Source organism: Augochlora pura, chromosome 9, assembly GCF_028453695.1.
Source record: "Augochlora pura isolate Apur16 chromosome 9, APUR_v2.2.1, whole genome shotgun sequence".
NCBI classification, from domain to species: Eukaryota; Metazoa; Arthropoda; class Insecta; order Hymenoptera; family Halictidae; genus Augochlora; species Augochlora pura.
The window spans coordinates 9,010,908-9,029,162 of record NC_135780.1 but is presented as its reverse complement, the minus strand read 5'-3'; the positions used below and the strand labels follow the sequence as shown (position 1 = coordinate 9,029,162).

Below are 18,255 nucleotides of genomic sequence, written 5' to 3'. Positions count from 1 at the left end.
TTTAAGAGTTTAAATAAACTTTTGTAAGACTAAATTTTTTATGATTACACAAAATAGCGCCCGCTCTAGGACGAAAAACGAGTCAAGATCCCCCGCCTTTAATGTGTTAACACTTTAGCGACCGGGGATTTGGACGGAAAAGTTTAGCTTGTTGCGGGGCGGTGGTGGAAGGGTAGATGGAATGGATTCTCTACACAGGATGTAAGGATTACCGAGGACGAAAGGAGATATATTCTGATTAGCAAGTTACAGGGTGTTACAGGTTGATTCTTTGATCAATTTCCTTGCTAACTTCTATGGCGAGCAACGAAAGCAACTTTGATCAAATGGAACATCTACTACTATCAGGCGGCCGGCCTTCATGGCCGTCCTCTCTCCATAGATCTAAGCTACGCTGCAAGGCTATCGTATTCCTATGTCCGGATGGCGGCCGGCCTTCCTGGCCGTCCTCTGCAACCGTCATGGTCACCGAAGAACCTATGCAGATCCCTACAGCGGCCGGCCTTCATGGCCGTCCTCTCCCTGACTACCCTGTGAGCGGCCGTGGCTTACCTCATCCTCTCTCACAGGTGTAGCGTCGAATCTTTTTTTTTTGCGGGTTATGTGTGTTGATGTTTTGATATGGAACCGTGCCTGGGAGCTATGGCCCTCTTACCGGTATCTAACCCTTTGACTACGGCACACTTTGTTACGCACCGATCGTACCATACGGCAGGGATTGTGTTACGATGTGCGCCGAGAACGGCGAATTTTTGGGTAGGGATGCATTTTTGTTAAAACATATTTCAATAATCAAAAATCTGAATTTTACTATATTAAAACAATATTATTTATTTTCTTGAATCTGACTTGGCATAAATATCTAATAAACATTGTCTAAATAAGAAATAACAAAATATTTAATAATCAAGTAAGGTATCAAGCGCCTCTAGGCGCCCTCCGTATCACAAAGCCAAACTGCGCTGGGCGCCTGAAGGCGCTCTCAGTATCACAAACGCAAAATTTCTAAGCGCCTATAGGCGCCCACAGTAGTCAAGGGGTTAAGGATTTGTGGTTTGATTGGGATTACCTTCATGGAGTTTATAGGTTACGAACGTGGCATTGGGATTGGTGTGGGGAAAAAATTTTCAAAGAAAACCCCTAGATTGAATGTGTAACAGGTGTAGCGCCGAATCTGATCAGGATCCATCTATATATTATACTACCTCGTTGCTAGCCATGAACCGTTAATAACAATTTGGTAACTAAGGAGTCTGTCGCGTCTCGATGCTTCTAGAAAGTTCGATCGTGGTCCAACGGAATTATCGATCGGTCCAGAAATAGCCTCAATGATGGTAGTCTATTGTCTTCTTCTCCTTTCGCCTCGTTACAAGCTCAATTTTCGTTTCTATTTTCATTTTATTTGTTTTATTAATCGCGAAAGATATTTGATATTTAAAAAATTATATAAGAATACTGAAGTTTACTGTAGTACAAGCTAACACATTAATCTCAATAATAGATATTAACCCTTTGCACTCGGAGCCGTTTCAACTAGAAATCTCAAGTAATTTCTCTGGTTTATAGTATTTCCATTTTATATAGCAAAGTGCATTTTATGCAAATGTAATTGATTCTAGTCATTCTTATCAACATAACATAACCTTAACAATTTTTAAAATGCGAACTTTGTTAGTATAAAGATTATTGTACAACGTGATGGAATAATTTCATGGTACCTTACAGTCACCACTCGAGTGCAAAGGGTTAAATTATTGGTGTTGGAATTTCAACGATGACTACCGATGGAAAACAGACCCAGCGAACTGTTTTATGGCCCTTTATGAGGGTGAACCGTTGGCGACGAAGGCCCACGGATTTTTCAGTTCTAAAGCAGAAACCGGACCGTGAGGTTGCCACCTCGGAATACCACTACCATTGTATATATTTTTCTCTGTATATGTAGCTCTGTTATACATCACTTATTCTACTGGATACGCGAATGTTCTCAAGTATCAAATTGAATTAAGAATAAAGTGTATTAAAGTTTTAATTCAAAACCTTTCAACAATTGGCTACCATGACAAACGATTCACAGGTTATCGTACGGGGTAAAGAGCCGATTCATAGGCTACCGGTCGATAAAGTGTTAACAACGCATAGAAACATGTCTTTCGCGCTCGACTGCCGGATCGAGAATAACGCTAGGGAGAGCCAGAAAGAAGTCTAAAAACAATTGATGCATAGGCTAGCGCTGGTTACCAGATCACGCTGATCCACTCGAAATAACCATAGTTTTAACATTATGCAAATAAGGATTATCAGAGTGTTTTGCAGATGAGAAAAGTAATAGTTTACTGAAAATTAAATGATATTAATTTATAAACTTGAAATGAAAATGTATAGAAAATATATGATGTTGTAAAATAAGTTGCAGATAAATTTTAATTCCATATGAGTTTTTTTTGTTAATAAAATGACTACATTTTACGATATTTGTTGTGGCAATATTTGATTTTTATTTCGCTGGAGATGTATATATAATTTCTTTGTTAATTATATCGTGATTTTTCGTAATATACTACGAAATATGTACATAAAATTGCAATGCAAATATGCAGAAAACGTATAGTACTATAAAATATGTTGCAGCTAAATTTTAGTCAATCATATACAATTTATTTATAATGATGCGAATATATTTTACTATATATGCTGCAGCAGTACAGTTTATATTCCGTTGAAGATGTATATAACTTCTTTGTTAACTAAATTATAATTTTTGGTAATACACTACAAAATACGTGACAAAAGTACAATTTTTATACTGTTAAAAATACATCGCATAGTTTTATCAACAAAATTAGCAGTAGTTTTGTTACTATACCAACGACACAATTTTTATGTCACTGAAAATACGTATAATTTACTTATTAATAAAATTACCAAGTCCATTAACTTGAAATAAAAGATCATCTTGAATATAATTTAATAGCATATTAAATACATAACGATACAGAAACAATAAATAAATATCGAATTAACTATCCACCGAAACAAATTACTAAAACAAATAATAAAATTAATATCCAACAAGAGTATTGCTTTAATCGACATAACTTTATCACCCAAAAATTCATTAAAATTTAAAAAAGACATGAACATTAAAATTATAACTGTCATAAATAGAACAGTCACACCTAAAATAATTATGGGGTTTTCCAGAATAAAATGGTGTCTAACAACGTATACATTTTACAATAACGCGAACGATTAAAGTGATCAACAAGCGTTAATTCTTTAGAAAAACGTGCCGGCGTCGGCATTCGAGAAAGAGTTGCCCTCGGAAGCGAAAAACAAACCGAGTTGTCGTAGACGGAGGGGAAAAATTCCGAGCGTTCTCCAGTTGATAGCCTTTTAACACTGACCGGAAGTAAGAGGGGCACTCCTGACAACAGACAATCGCGACGTGACGAGAGTCGTTCAACTATAAACGACCACTACAATTACGGAAACGCGGGTGCCAGCCTCTCTTTCTCTTTCTCTCTCCGTACGCCGTTTCTGTCCGCTATTCTCTCTTTCTCTCTCTCTCTCTCTCTCTCTCTCTCTCGCGCGCGCGCGCGCGCCTCGCCGATTGGTTAACGCTGAACGCGGAATAATTAAGCAAATTTGCGCCGCCATTTCGGATTTAACTTCTTCCAGCGGGCGCGTGCGAAATTCCGGTTTTACGTGGGTCCCGGCGTCACAAGAATTACGAAGAGGTTAGGTCTCGGCGCATCGAGGCCGACTCGGAAGAGTTCGTCAGCCGGATTAAACGGAGTTCGACGGCCGATTAAATTCCGAATCGAAATTCATCGATTGCTTAATAACTGAACTAAATTTAACGAATTACTTTGATTTGTAACAATTAGCGAAAAATAATGTCGAGCGATCAAGCGAGCGATAAATAATGAATAATATTAATTAATGTCGACGGATTGATTTTCCGGGGAATTCGATGAAACGCCGTACTTGTTTATTCGTGATTAAGGTGGCTCGGCGAACAATGCGTCAAAATTGTAGAAAACGATGGAGGTGGTGGAATTAATTAAGAACGATGACAACTGCGTAGTAAGTTGGTTTTTCCACACGCGAAAGTGGAATTACTCTCCCACCGACGCCATCGTGTAGTATGAAAATGAGGAAGGCTTGTGGATATTGTGGGTCTTAATTTGCTTTTCACTTGCTGTTCGTAATTATCCTGCGGGTCTTTATGTAAAATAGAAATTCGCGAGTTAATTGTTAGGGTGATTAGGTTGATCGGTGGATAAATTCTCTTGACAACAGCCAATTCAAGGCAGTGTGACTGTGTTAGTATGTTTTTTTTAAATGTCATCGCAATTTTTTATTCGGCTCGTTTGTTTTCGCAGAGTAGTTACAACGTATTTGTTCAAGGTGGAGAGATGTTAATTTAATCAGTATTTGTAACAATAGAGTTTGATGAATTTTGTACGTTATGTTTCATTCAGCAATTGTTTCAGTAAAAGCGCAACAGTTCCAAATTTTAAAACAAAGCTGTATCTAATCTATTAAATAGAAAGTCCCTAATTTATTGAACAATTTAATTCAATGTTCTAAAAGTGACTCGGGAAATAAAAGATTCCCGAGGTCATTTCAAGTAACTTCTTCCTTTACAAAAATGTTCTCCAATGCGTCGTTAAAGAGTTATTAACGAAAAACGCTGACCAATGAGAGACGAGGTCTTCTGGCCCAAAGTGGCAGAACCACTAAACGATGAAAGCGCATCTCTCATTGGCCAGTGTTTTTTTGTTAATAACTCGTTAAGGACGCCTCGTAAAAAATTTTTGTAAAGGAAAAAGTTGTTTTAAATCACCTCAGTTTCCAAATTGTGAAACATTTATGGGACACCATGTATAATTAAACATCTATATTAAAGTAAAACGTATTAAAAACTTGCTCGAATCCTATCACATGCCATTTATCCATCCTTGACAACCTCGCAGCCTCGATCGATTCGAAAAATATGCAGCCGAGCTCGCCCCTCATTAATTACTGTTTTTTCTTTAATAATCCGTACAACAATGCCGCGAAGAATATTATTCGAGCCAGCTAGAGCTACTCGAACTTTCGCCGGAGCTGCTGGTATCAGCGTCGGATCAACGTGGAAGACAGTTCTGTACAGCATCTTCGGAGAATTAACCTGTTTTTGCGACGGTCTCCCCTTTTTCGACGAGACTCGTCGCGTGATTGATCGATCGATGGAGCCCCGCGTTCTCGTAAAAATGGCTGTTAGCTGCGACGTGAGTGCCTAAAAAGAAGAAAATTGGCTCGTTGCAGCGCGCCGTTTTTTAGCCGCGACGATATAGAAATTTGCTGTTCAACATCCACGTCGACCCTCGCAGAAACGGAGAGAAACTTTTATAATTTATTACGACAGGGATTCCTTGATAACTGAGCAGCGCAATCATTTTTCTGAAATATCTTGTTTCATTTAAACTTGTTTAATCTATCGGATGTTTGACGAGTATACTCGTCATGGACAAGTGGCAGTATTCCACGTCGTAACGAGCGTGACGATTATTCGCTATTTATCTTGGCTTTTGCTATGATTTTTAAACTTTGTTAAATTTCTTTAGCAAGAATCAATTTGATTGATTTATCGATTGATTAATCGATTGATAATTGATCGATTAAAGTGGAATCTTTATTCTTTGAAATAATTTTTAATCATCGTCAAATTTTTATAGCTAGAATCGATTAGGGTGGATTAAAGTGGAATCTTTAATCTTTAAAATAAGCTAAGCTAAATTGCCATACGATTTTTCTTAACAAAGTTACAGTGGATTGAATATGTACAATTTGACTACTAGGTATTTAAATCGTAATTTTAGCGAAAACAAAGTAAGGTGAGAAGCTTCGCTTTTGCTATGATTTTTAAACATCGTCAATATTTTATAGCTAGAATCGATTAGGGTGGATTAAAATGGAATCTTTAATCTTTAAAATCAGCAAAGCTAAATTGTCATACGATTTTTCTTAACGAAGTTACAGTGGACTTTTTTAACGAAGTTACAATGGACAATTGTCCACCGGCTATTGAAATTATAATTCACCCTGTAATCGACCCTCTTTACCAAACCACTCACAATTACCACTAAAAATCAATACACTATAATTACCATTTTACCAATCTGTTATAAATTAATTATCGCCAACAATAAATATTCTCCATATACAAACTATTTTGACAATAAAATTGACACACTTCGAACTATACCATAAAAGCTTGAAATGAGTGGAAAAAAAGTTTAAACAATCCCGGAGTAATTAATAATCGACGGCGGTGACTAGGGCATGTATCGCATGGCGAGGAGCCGTCAGCCTCCGCCAGGAAGCTCGCGGTGTTTGAAGGATAATTCGAGCGTCGTAGGCGGCTCGGCGCGGCGCGTCCCGACGTTCCTTGCGGCCTATGGGCATGCCATCAGGATTTCTGGCACAATGCTGTATTCCAGCGAGTGATAGATATGCAGCTGTAATCCCGCGCAACCCTCTCCGGCTAGCAGCTATATTAACGCACGAGTGCGGCGTGCACCGTGCACCGTGCACCGACGTCGGCGCGCACCTATGCATCTCTACCGGAGACGCGACAATGAGAGCCCGGGCGTCGGGGTGCGTGCGCATTAATATGTAGATGGCCGTGTACGTGTGCCCATCGGGATTTCCTCGTTCCGCGGGCGGAGCGTTCCGTCGGGCATAATTTTATTTCGGAAAAAATAGCCGCCGCGTTAATTGGATAAGTTTCTCGATACTCGCCGCCACGCTCAGCCCCCGCGAATTTAATCTGCGGCCGAAACGACGCGCGAACCGCCAAGTATAAATCAGGGGAATATCGATTCGACCGTCGAGTCGGTCCATTGTCCGTCGACCCGTCTCCGATCGCGGTATTTTTATAAACAATATGTTTACAACGAATGGCGTAGCAATCGATCGCGGCTGGTCTTCAAGCTCCAACTGTCTACTTTTGCTAGGCATGATTAATTTTTTTTTAGTGAGGTACAGTTGGAGGGAAAGGGGGGAATTTTTAGGGTACATAGCAACTGCGAAATCGAAGACTCGAATTCTTCGAAAGTACCGTGAATTGAAATGGCTTTGGAGGATTGAAATAATTTTTTAGTGAACGGTGGGTTTGAAAGCTGAACTCTTTCTCTTTTTAACGACCTCCTAAAATGTGATTTATGATTTTTTTTTTTAGTTGTTTCATGAATGATTCAAGGGAGGCTTGCGCTGCATATTTTAAAATGTTGTAAGTTGCAGGACTTATTTGTTATTACTGTTTTATAAATGAGCTGGATAGAAACGTATGATGATTTTTGATGAGTAATTGGAGAGACAAAGGCTTGGTCTTCAGATTTATGATAGATGGAATCACCATGAAATTATAGGAATTTTGATATATCAATTCCAAAATGGTCGAAATGATCAGCATTTGTTTTAGGAGGATGTGTCTTCGCTCTCCCCTATGCTGTGGCATGTGAGAAATGTTTAAAGAAGAAATATTAACACTTTATCGACTGATAGCCTATAAATCGGCTTTTCCCCCTGATTGGTAGCCTGTGAATCGATTGTCATAGTAACCCTTAATTTGTTATTTATTATTGAGATATATGTGTTAAATTGTACTACAAGCTTTAATATTATTATATGGATTTTTAAATATTAAATACCTTTCGCGATTAATAAGATAAATAAAATCAAAATAAAAACAAAAATTTTTACGACCGGATGACCGGTCGATAAAGTGTTAATATAGGGTGAAAGTAGAGTCTTCAAGCTTTAAAATGAGCTACAGTTCATTATTATACGATTATTTTTACCAAAATGTTGGCAATTTAAATGTCAATTCACCAACTTGTAAGGAGATACTATCGTATCGCGACACTGTATTATCGGCGCCGTAAAAAGTATATCAACACCTAGGAATGGTTGCAAAACTGAGTTTTCAATATCATTTTGTTTAAATAATCACGGATACAGAAATGTATGCGTTCGAATCGCTATAATCGAGGAGAAGTCGCGAGATCCAATTGTAAAACGATGAAATTGCTACAAAGGGTTGTAAGGTGCTTAAAAATTGTTAAAAATACTGTAAAATACTTATCGAAAGTATTGTAAAATGCTAAAAAATTGCTAAAAATACTGTAAAATACTTCAGAATCGAACAGAATGCTATAAAATTCTTAAAAACTCGCTGAAACCGCTATAAGATTCTCAAAAATCACTGAAAATGCTATAAAATTCTTAAAACTCGTCGAAAGTACAGTTTAAAAATCGCTGAAAGTTCTATAAACTGCGTGCAAATCGTAGAAAATACTTAACAACCCCTGGATGTACTACAAAACTCTCAAAAGTCACTGAAAACGTCAAATACTTACAAATTTCAGTAAACGATATGAAACCGCTGAAAAATCGCTAAAAACGTTGCAACAAAGTGCAGAAAAAGTTTAAAAATCGCGGGTTCCTAACGAGGCAAAAAAATAACCAGCAGCCCGAGTTCATCGAGTCGAATCGAATCGAATCGAGCAAAAAAAAAGTCGAAGCGAGCGATCTCCGATGGAAAATAGAAATAAAATCCGCGAAAAATGAAAAACCGCTACGAATCGTAGAAAAACATTCGAACGTCTTTCGACGGTAAAAACCAACAGATGGTTCTCGTTAAGCAGAGAGGAAATATGCAGGAGCGTGTCACGGGTTGAAACACGTTCGATCGATACGAGGGGATGCGAGAAGCCGGAAAAATAGGTGGAAAGTGGTCGAAACGGCACGCGCCGAACTGGCCCCAGGACGGGAGGGTTAAAGTTCGATCGAAGGAGCCGCGGCGGCGGCAGTGGCATCGACGGCGATGGGGGACCGTCGGTCGACCGGGTGCGAATCACCTGTTTTTCCGGCGTGCAGGTACGGGTGCAACATCGATCGGATCGGTCCGCCGGCAGCCGGCTGACATCGAGATTCGTTATCGTCTCGAAACAAGATTTCGTCGGGGCGTCGGAGGTAAGCCGGAGGTCGCCCGAAATTCGCCGCGTCTCGGAAATTCAGGATTCAGGCCGGGTACGCGGAGTGCAGACTCGGTGGTGGCGTCGTCCACCCTCCGTCCGTCCCCCCCCCCACCCCCCCCCCCCCACCCCCGCCCCATCCTCCCCGCGCACACCCCCGCGCCGACTACTCTTCCGAGTATCTTCGGCCGGCGAGCCATCCGATGTTCTCGGTTCTCGCGCCATCCGCCCTTCCGCGTCCTCGGCGTAGGCCGAGCCCTTGTGCTTTACCCGCTACTTTGCCCTCCACTAGAGCATAATCACCGGGGGTTGAAACACCGCTGGAAATCCGCAAGCACAGCCCCCGCCGCGGAATGCATTACGGGCCGCTTGAAACACTTCCCTTGATCACTTTAAAAGGAAAAGTGCCCGGCGAAATTACCAGTCCACGCGCCGCACCGCCCCTCTTCTATACCCCGCGAAGCCACGCACCCCCCGGTCACCGGATCAGCGAGATGTTATCTCTGGTCATGGTTTATGGGGCTCTGTGCTCTCGGTTCCCTGCTATCTTACGGATCTCGGTGGTTTTTATTCGTCCATTTGTTTGTCGATTTTGTGGGGGATGTTCTTTGGTAGATTGGAAAGAACTTGGGTGAGGAGTGAACGAGCTGAGGGAATTATAGCAGTGCTATAATTCTAGCATAATACTTATGCTAAAATAAAGACAGACTATGATTGTAGATTTTTATTTTTATTTATTTTATCTTTTGAAGGGGTGGAAACAGCCACAAAGATAGCAAGGGTAAAAGCTCGTTTTTATAACAAAAATTGGACGCTATAGAACACCGCAATATTTTTCAAACCCTTATCTTCCGCATAAAAGATTCCCATAAACAATGTTTGTCCTCATGCAGAAAAATGTTATATTATAACAAGCCCTTCATTCAAATAATAATAATAATACGCTAAAAATTTGAACCTCGTAAAACATTGAAAATCCACGTTTCTAAATTCCCTTTCTTTTTTTTCTCGCCGCTCGACAACAATTACCAAGCGTCCGATATTCCGCCGGCTGTTGCGAAACGGATCGTTAAAATTTCACTGCATTAATCTCGCCGTAAAGAAATCTCGGGGCGGAGGAAAGTTTGCCGTAAAGATACCGCGAATCCGAAGAGAAAAGAGAGCGAAACCATGGGGGAGGAGGGGCGGATTGACGCAGTTAAAGTAATTGGAAATTTCTGAAGAAAAATCTGCGCGTAACGGGTGGGGAAGGTCGACGATTTTTAGCCGTGGTACCGTCGCGCGGCGAGGGACAGTTCTCTCTCTCTCTCTCTCTCTCCCTTCTCTTTTTTTCGCCGGCGACGTTTTATTTGTCGCGCGGAGTGGTTCGTTAAAATTTTATTGTTCATTATTAGCGGCGACCGGCGCAAAATTACGCGGTGCTCGATATCAATAAATTAGCCGCGCCGCAGGACGTTCTAAATTGCATTTACTATTTCCCTGCAGGGCATTAAACATAGAACGACTTTCGTAATCGCAGTTGTACTAGGATTCGATTACACGGCTACCTAAAATTTAATTAAATCCACACACTCCTCCGTCTACGCTTTTCCGTATGCCATTTCACGGTGATGGAAAATTATAAAATTCAATTTACGCACGCCGGCCAAATTTTATCTCACCGCCTCTCTGTCTTTCCCTTTCTCTTCTTCTCTTTTTCCGTTTTTCTCTCCTTCTCTCTCACCCTTTATTCCTCTATTTCGCTCTCACTCTCTTTATTGTTTTTTTGCTCCATCTCTCTCTATTTTTCTATTTCTCTCTCCACTTCTCTATTTGTCTCTCTATGTATATTTTTCCATTTCGCACTCTCTTTCTCTTTCTATTTCTCTATTTATCTCTCTCTCTCTCTCACTTTCTCTTTCCCTTTTCTTTCTCTCTTTCTTCCTCTCTTCCCCTCATCGCCCTCTCTCCCACTCTCTCTTTCTCGCTCTCCATGTAAATCTCTAATCGACGTCCACCGTAATCCTTCCGGGAGAGCGGTCGTTTTTTTAACAAAAATATCAACAGAGAGATATAAAATAATGCGGCGCGATACAAATTTAAACGGATTTTTTTCCGGCGGCAAGTCGCGCGACAACAAACCCCGACAGCCATAAATTACGAATTTTAAAACGCTGTTGGCACAAGTAGCCGCTTTTAACTGCTGATAAAATTATGATGAACAACTAACAAATAATGAAGCACCCTTGCGTAGTTCATAAACAGTCAGCCCATCGCTTTTATCGCGTTTCTCGGTACAGTTGAATCTGCTGCTTCCTCTACGAAATGTTCTCGTAATTGTCACGTGTTCAAAAAGTTACTCGTACGAAACATTTTTGTTTCTCGCTTCCGTTTTTATTTTCACTTTGTATTAACTTTTGTTCTAATATTGTTCCATGAGTTCTGATTGAAGAAACTGCAGGAAGGCAGTAGTGTCGTTCACTTTTACGGATACCATAGAAACAACCCCTATGTTGTTAACTAAAATTTATATTTTAATATATAAATATCTGAGTGTGATAAATATTATAATGTAAGCAATATAAATTATTTTATTTTGTGTATACCACAAATGCAGAGAAATAGTGAGAATGGAAAAGAAAGATGGAAAGAAAAAATATATTAATAATAACAACAGTTATAATAATAGGAAATAATAATAATGAATTATATAAAGATAGAATAACGTATAAAGAAAATCGAACAAGTTAAAATACAAATATAATAAAAAGATCTCAGCAACAATAAAAGTAATAATGATAATAATTATTATAATAATAATAAAATAAACTGTGCCTTCCAAGAAGCGGAGAGAACTACGTCGACAGAAAAGACGGATGTGGATCGTCAAAAATCTCCGAATGAGAAGCAATCAGATTCGCTTTAAGCAAATAAATAAAAGCTGTCGTAGAAATGAGGGATCGCGATTTCTCGTCACTGAAATGCCGCAATTTCAAACTGGATACCGGGCGGTGGTAGAGTGGGGGATAGCTGCTGCAAGGTCTAGCCCTGAACAGAAGGGTTGCAAGCACCGCAGGGCTTAGCATGCACTTAATTTTCCATCCATCTTGCGACCAGGCTGACAGTGGCCGGCAGAAGTCAGCGTTTCGAAAAACGGAAGGATAATTCCGTGGGGGGTTGAAGGCGGCCGGAGATCCTCGACATCGACGTGAAGGGTTAGGGGTGAAAATGGGGTGGAGGAGCGGTTCGTGTAGGATGCGGCGAATCTTCCGAGTACCGTCGAGGCCCTACTTTGATCAGGCGCAGTGGATTTACGCTCATCCTCGGCAATCTGTACTTTCTCTCCCTCTCTCTCTCCATTTCTCGTTCTATTTATTGCTCTTTCTTGCCCTATTCCTCACTCTATTTATCATTCTATTTCTCTCTCTTTCTCGCTTTATTTATCGTTCTATATCTCTCTAGTCCTCGTTTTATTTTTCTCTTTCTTACTCTACTTCTCGCTCTATTTGTTGCTCTTTCTCGCTCTATTTCTCGTTATATCTCTATCTCCCTTTCTTGCTCTATATCTCTCTATTCCTCGTTTTATTTTTCTCTTTCTTACTCTAATTCCCGCTCTATTTGTTGCTCTTTCTCGCTCTATTTCTCGTTATATCTCTATCTCCCTTTCTTGCTCTATATCTCTCTATTCCTCGTTTTATTTTTCTCTTTCTTACTCTAATTCTCGCTCTATTTGTTGCTCTTTCTCGCTCTATTTCTCATTATATCTCTATCTCCCATTCTTGCTCTATTTCTCATTTTTCACTCCATTTCACGCTGTAATTTCGCTCTTTTTTGCAATATTTCTCCCTGTCTTCCTCACACTTTCTTGCTCTATTGTTCGCTCTGTTTCTCTCTCCCTTTCTCGCTCTATTTCTTGCTTTATATCTTGCTCATTTTTGCTCGATTTTTCCCTGCCTTTCTCGCTATATTTCTCTTTCACTTTTTCGCTCTATATCTCGATCTATCTCGCTTTATTTCTCCCTGTCATTCTCTCTATGTCTTGCTCTATTTCTCTCTATCTCTTTCTATCTATCTATCTATGCTCGATTTATCCCTGCCTTTCTCGCTATATTTCTCTTTCACTTTCTCGCTCTATATCTCGATCTATCTTGCTTTATTTCTCCCTGTCATTCTCTCTATGTCTTGCTCTATTTCTATTTCTCTCTCTCTCTCTCTCTCTCTCTCTATCTATCTATCTATCTATCTATCTATCTCTATGTATATCTCACTCTATCTCTCCCTCTATCTATCTATCTATTTATCTCTATGTATATCTCACTCTATCTCTCCCTCTATCTATCTATCTATTTATCTCTATGTATATCTCACTCTATCTCTCCCTCTCGCTCTTTCCCTCTACCGACCAGTGTAACCACCATCTATCCAGCTTTCTTGATCGCGTCAGTTCGACGTCGCGTTTCTACAGCCGCTCCTCGCGACGTCTTTGAATCGCGCGACTCGTCGTAGGCATTTCAACAAGCCCGAAGCATTGGCGGAAGTGCCGTGGCAATGCCATTACCGGTCGAAAGAGAGAAACCTAGACTCGCTGCGTTATAAGTTGCTTTTGCGTTCCTGCGGCTTTCGGTTTGAAATTTTGTTTGCCGGAGACCGAGCTACCAACGAGAAAGGGAATTAGGTAGCACTGTCTATGAGAGCCACCTTCTAATTTCACGGATCTTCTAAATTCTTATTAATTTTTACTGTAAATTGTCTGACAAATCTGAAGCGTCTTTTATATTTTTGCTATAAGTCATCTTTTATATTTTTGCCCCTAATTATCTTTTCAATTTTTCTTCCAAAATTATTTTTTTCCAATTTCTCCTTTAAATTACAATATCTTTTCAATTTTTCCTTTTTATTATCTCTTCAGTTTTACATCTTAATTATCTTCCCAATTCATCTCTTAAATCGTCATTAAAATGTTTGCTCTAAACCATCACGTTTTAAATCGTTGCTCCATATACTTGTTCAATTTTGCTTCCAAACTAGCTTTTAAATTTCAGCTCCAAAACATCGTTCAATTTTTCTCTCGAAATCCTCTTTTAAATTTGTTAGCAAATCTCCTTCCCCAATACTTATCCGAAATTATTTTTTAAACGTCCATTCCAAATTATCTTTTTAAATTTTTATTCGAAAAAGTCTCTCAAACGCTCGCCTAAATATTGTTCACCCCTCTTTTGTATCGCGGTTTCCGCTTTTGTTCGTATTTTTATCCGCGAGAAGGTTTGTTTCGCCGGGCGGCGTCGACGCTTGGCAGCTTATTTAAAAATTCTAACCGAGTACTGGCCGTGCTGCCGGGCTTGCGGACCGGCGAAACGCGAAATAAGAACGAAAGACGAATTGCCTTCGCTTTGAAGACGCGAGATATATACAGAGGCTAGTTGGAATTTATGACGACGAATGCGGCCGGCTGCTTTCGAAGGGGATAGAGGCGAATCGAAAGGATTTAGGGAAACGCGAATGCGACGATAAGTTCCGTGAGTTCGTGCATAGACGCCGGGTCTTTGACTTCTGCTTGAAACAGGACGCTCCAATTATCGCTAGACCGTCGATTTTCTGCCATTCGCTTAAAACTCCGCAGAGAAGCGTTTGATGCAATTTAATCAAATCTGTTTCATAAAATCCTGTCTAAATACACCGGAGGAAAATAATGTTCTTCTTTAACTACTATTAGGGTAAATAACATTCGACTCCGGTTACGAAAGATAATATTCCATAATATTCTAATATAATAATATTCTAATATAATAATATTTTAATATAATAATATTCTACTGTAATAATATTCTACTATAATAATATTCTAATATATTATTTATCTAATTTTATTATCTAATTTATTATATTCTAATATAATAATATTCGATTCTTGAAAAATTGATTAAGTTATTTCTGCCTAAAAAGATTGGAAAAGTTGTTTACAAATTGCGTATCAAATCTAAATAAAAATGTCAAGCTGAATAAAATAAATGAAAAATACATTTTGAGATATATTAAATGAGGAATCATATTTTTATAGCTATATTAATATTTTTAGTAATACTGTTACTTATTTATTTATTCAATGATATTACATTCAGAGTAATATATTATCACAAACACATTGAAATGTAGTAAATTAATTATGACATGTTACAACTATATTAAACGCATTACAAATATTCTAAATTAAATTAAGATATGTCAGTAAAAACGATAAAATAAAAATTATGATAATGATCGTAATTGCAATAATAATCCTGAAAATTACGATAATAAGTCGAGGCGATCGTTAAATTGTCTCCGTCGGTTCGAGCAGCAGAATTCAGTCGCGAGATTCTTTGCGCTAGTTCGCGCAAGAAATTTCAACGGAGGGAAGAACAACAAGCGGCGGGTTTTCATTTTACGAGGAAAAAATACTGTTTCAAGAATGCATGAAGGAATCCCTATCGATCCTCCGTAACTATAGGACGCGGACCGGGTAAAGGTTGCCGTCTTCGTTTTATCGAAATAAAGCTCTTAATAAAGGATCGTGGTATATTGCAGAAAAAATAACGACCGGCGGAATGTCATCCAGGAATTTTCATTATTATCGACGTCGAACGCAATGAGTCGATCCCGGTGCCTCGAACTATAATAATATACATGCACGCGCCGACTCTTTTATTTCGCTGTGAAACTTCGGCTAAAATCGAAACCAATTTTACCTTGTTTCTCAAGTATGCGACAATTTTGTTCCTCCGTTAAATTAACAGCGGAACGCGTTGATTATTTAAACCATATTTTAGTTCCACCGACTTTGCATGAATTTGAAACATTAAAGTTCGGAATCCAAGATGTCGTTCTGAGTTTAACAATTATTTAAATATATTCTTGTACTGGTAATGTGATATCAAAGTATACTATTCTACTCGTAAAAGTACATGGAATAATACCATGTAAATTAGAAACCGCTTCGCTAATAGTGTTAAAGTGCCTGAAGACTTCAAACTTCCCCAAACTTAACAATCAGCGACCGCAGTCGGTTTTCTCAAAAACGATGTATATCAAATTCCCATTTAAATATCTAAATCTCACTAATGATAATATAATATTAAACCATACCATCCTACTCATAAAGATTCATAGAATAACACCACATAAATTAAAACCAGTTCGCGATCAGCGTCAAAGCGCACGACAGTTTAGGGTTATGTTTCCTCAAACATCCCTAAACTTCCTCGTACTCAACAATCACCGATCCATATTTTCAAAAACTATGCATATAAGATTCCCATTTAAAAATACAAATCCGCCAGAAGATCCATCAAAAGTGTCTGGTCATTTAATATAGTCATCGATCATCGCGATAAGAAGCAGCGAAGCGTTTCTCGCGGGGCAATTTCTTAAAATTCGCCCGCGATTGTATAGTTTGCGGGGGGGAATTGGACGTCTCGCAGCCGGCGAGAACCCCGCTCTCTGCGAGCGTGCCCACGGTTCAAGAATTAACTGGCATGATCTACGGGATCATCGCGGCCATTGAGCGCTGGAACCCCTTTCAAATCTGTCGACGATTAATTCATTCGAAAGCGGCAACACGCACGGAACGGGCGCCGCCGGCGGGGAGCACAATTTCGGGAAGACGATCCGCCGGGTATTATATATCGTCGGGCACAAAGCGGGCCGAGCCCGCGTCCCGTCCCGTCCCGTCCCACCCTCCGCCGCGCCGCCTCCCCCCGCGTTACCGAACCACCCCCGCCGGTAGCCGGAATTCGTTCGTGCGAAGACGAAATTTGTCGACGTAATTACGCGGCCGGGGAAATACGAGAGCATGACGGGCGACGCGATTACACGTAGAAATAATTCCAGGCCGTGTGTCTGATGTTCTGTTGCAGATACAAGTGTACGGCTTCAACGCGGAATTGTATCACAACATGAGCGAGGCGCAGCACAAGAGTCAGGGACTGGTCGCGATCTCGTTAATGGTCCAGGTAAGCCGACGAAATTGCTTTTCCACCTGCCCGAAGTATTTTCAGCTGTACTTCCGAGCCCTTTGAGTCGTTACGATTCCGAGGCCGCGGCAACTTTGTACAGTCGTTCGCGGAAGCTGTCGAACAACCAACGTTACCAAACCGTCGTTCCTCTTTCTCAGAATTTTCGACGGATTTATTTTTAATCGAAGGGATGCTGATTTTTCGTATTTAGTAGATCGTCTTTTGATAAAAAAAAGGAATCAAACTTTTGTATATAAAATTTTGGGATAAAAGATTTAAGGGGTGAACGAGAATTCTTTTATTTTTGTATCGTTATTCTACATTGGAACAAAATTTAAGAGAAAGCATTGTGTAGTACACTAGTCTCTTTGTTATTTAACAAATATTTGAAACGCTTGGTGCAGTATTAAAAATGTTGATGCGTTTTGAGAGGTGTACCGAGATTTCTTTGATTTAATACTTGATACTTATATTTATACATTTTTAATACTTATATTTATACATTTTTAATACTTATATTTATACATTTTTAATACTTATATTTATACATTTTTAATACTTATATTTATACATTTTTAATACATATATTTACACAAGTTTAATACATAAATCCAATACATATATCTATATATTTCCAATACATTTATTTAATACATAAATTTTCATAACCTCTAATTTTGACTTTCATACTATATTCTTATAATTTATAAATAACCTTTTCTGTCATCCTGGAACATAGTTTTTATCATATGCTACACCTTCGTAGCAAAAAGTTGTCGCGTCGAATGTTTAAACAAATTCCGATCGATTATACCTAGATAAAAATAGTTCGATTGAATCGGCGATGGTTTCGCGATGTTTCCGTAACTCCGTTCGATGCTTTTGAGAACGACTGTATTTTAGAGAACACTCCTCGGATACTCTTTCTACGATTCCCACTCGAAGCTTGAATAATTGTTCCTTGTTTCGGATGTTGGAATGCTCTTCAAGATTCCCCCGCGTATTCCTAAGGCTGTTTTTGGTACGAGAGTATGCAAAAGGAATTTTTGAGGAGGAATGGCTCGGCTGGGAAAGTTGCGTTGCTCTCTTGTAAGAGAACTTCGGATAGACTGCGAATTTTTCTTGCAAAATAAAAACGCTCCACGATTGCAAAAATCGTAGATTGAGATAAATCTGTCGTTTCGGTAATTTTGATGAGACGAGACAAGATGAAACAGTATTGTTAAATTGTTCTTGTATATACAATATATGATTAT

General features: G+C 39.2%; 1 protein-coding gene across 1 annotated transcript in view; it reads left to right on the top strand.

Moving 5' to 3' along the window:
• Window positions 1-18,255, top strand: part of Carpa (Carbonic anhydrase-related protein A) — a 71,292-nt gene that overhangs the window by 16,658 nt on the left and 36,379 nt on the right. Inside the window, exon 2 of the mRNA XM_078190704.1 lies at window positions 16,901-16,996. Within this exon, the coding sequence (XP_078046830.1) occupies window positions 16,901-16,996 (96 nt within the window). The remainder of the gene's footprint in view (window positions 1-16,900; window positions 16,997-18,255) is intronic.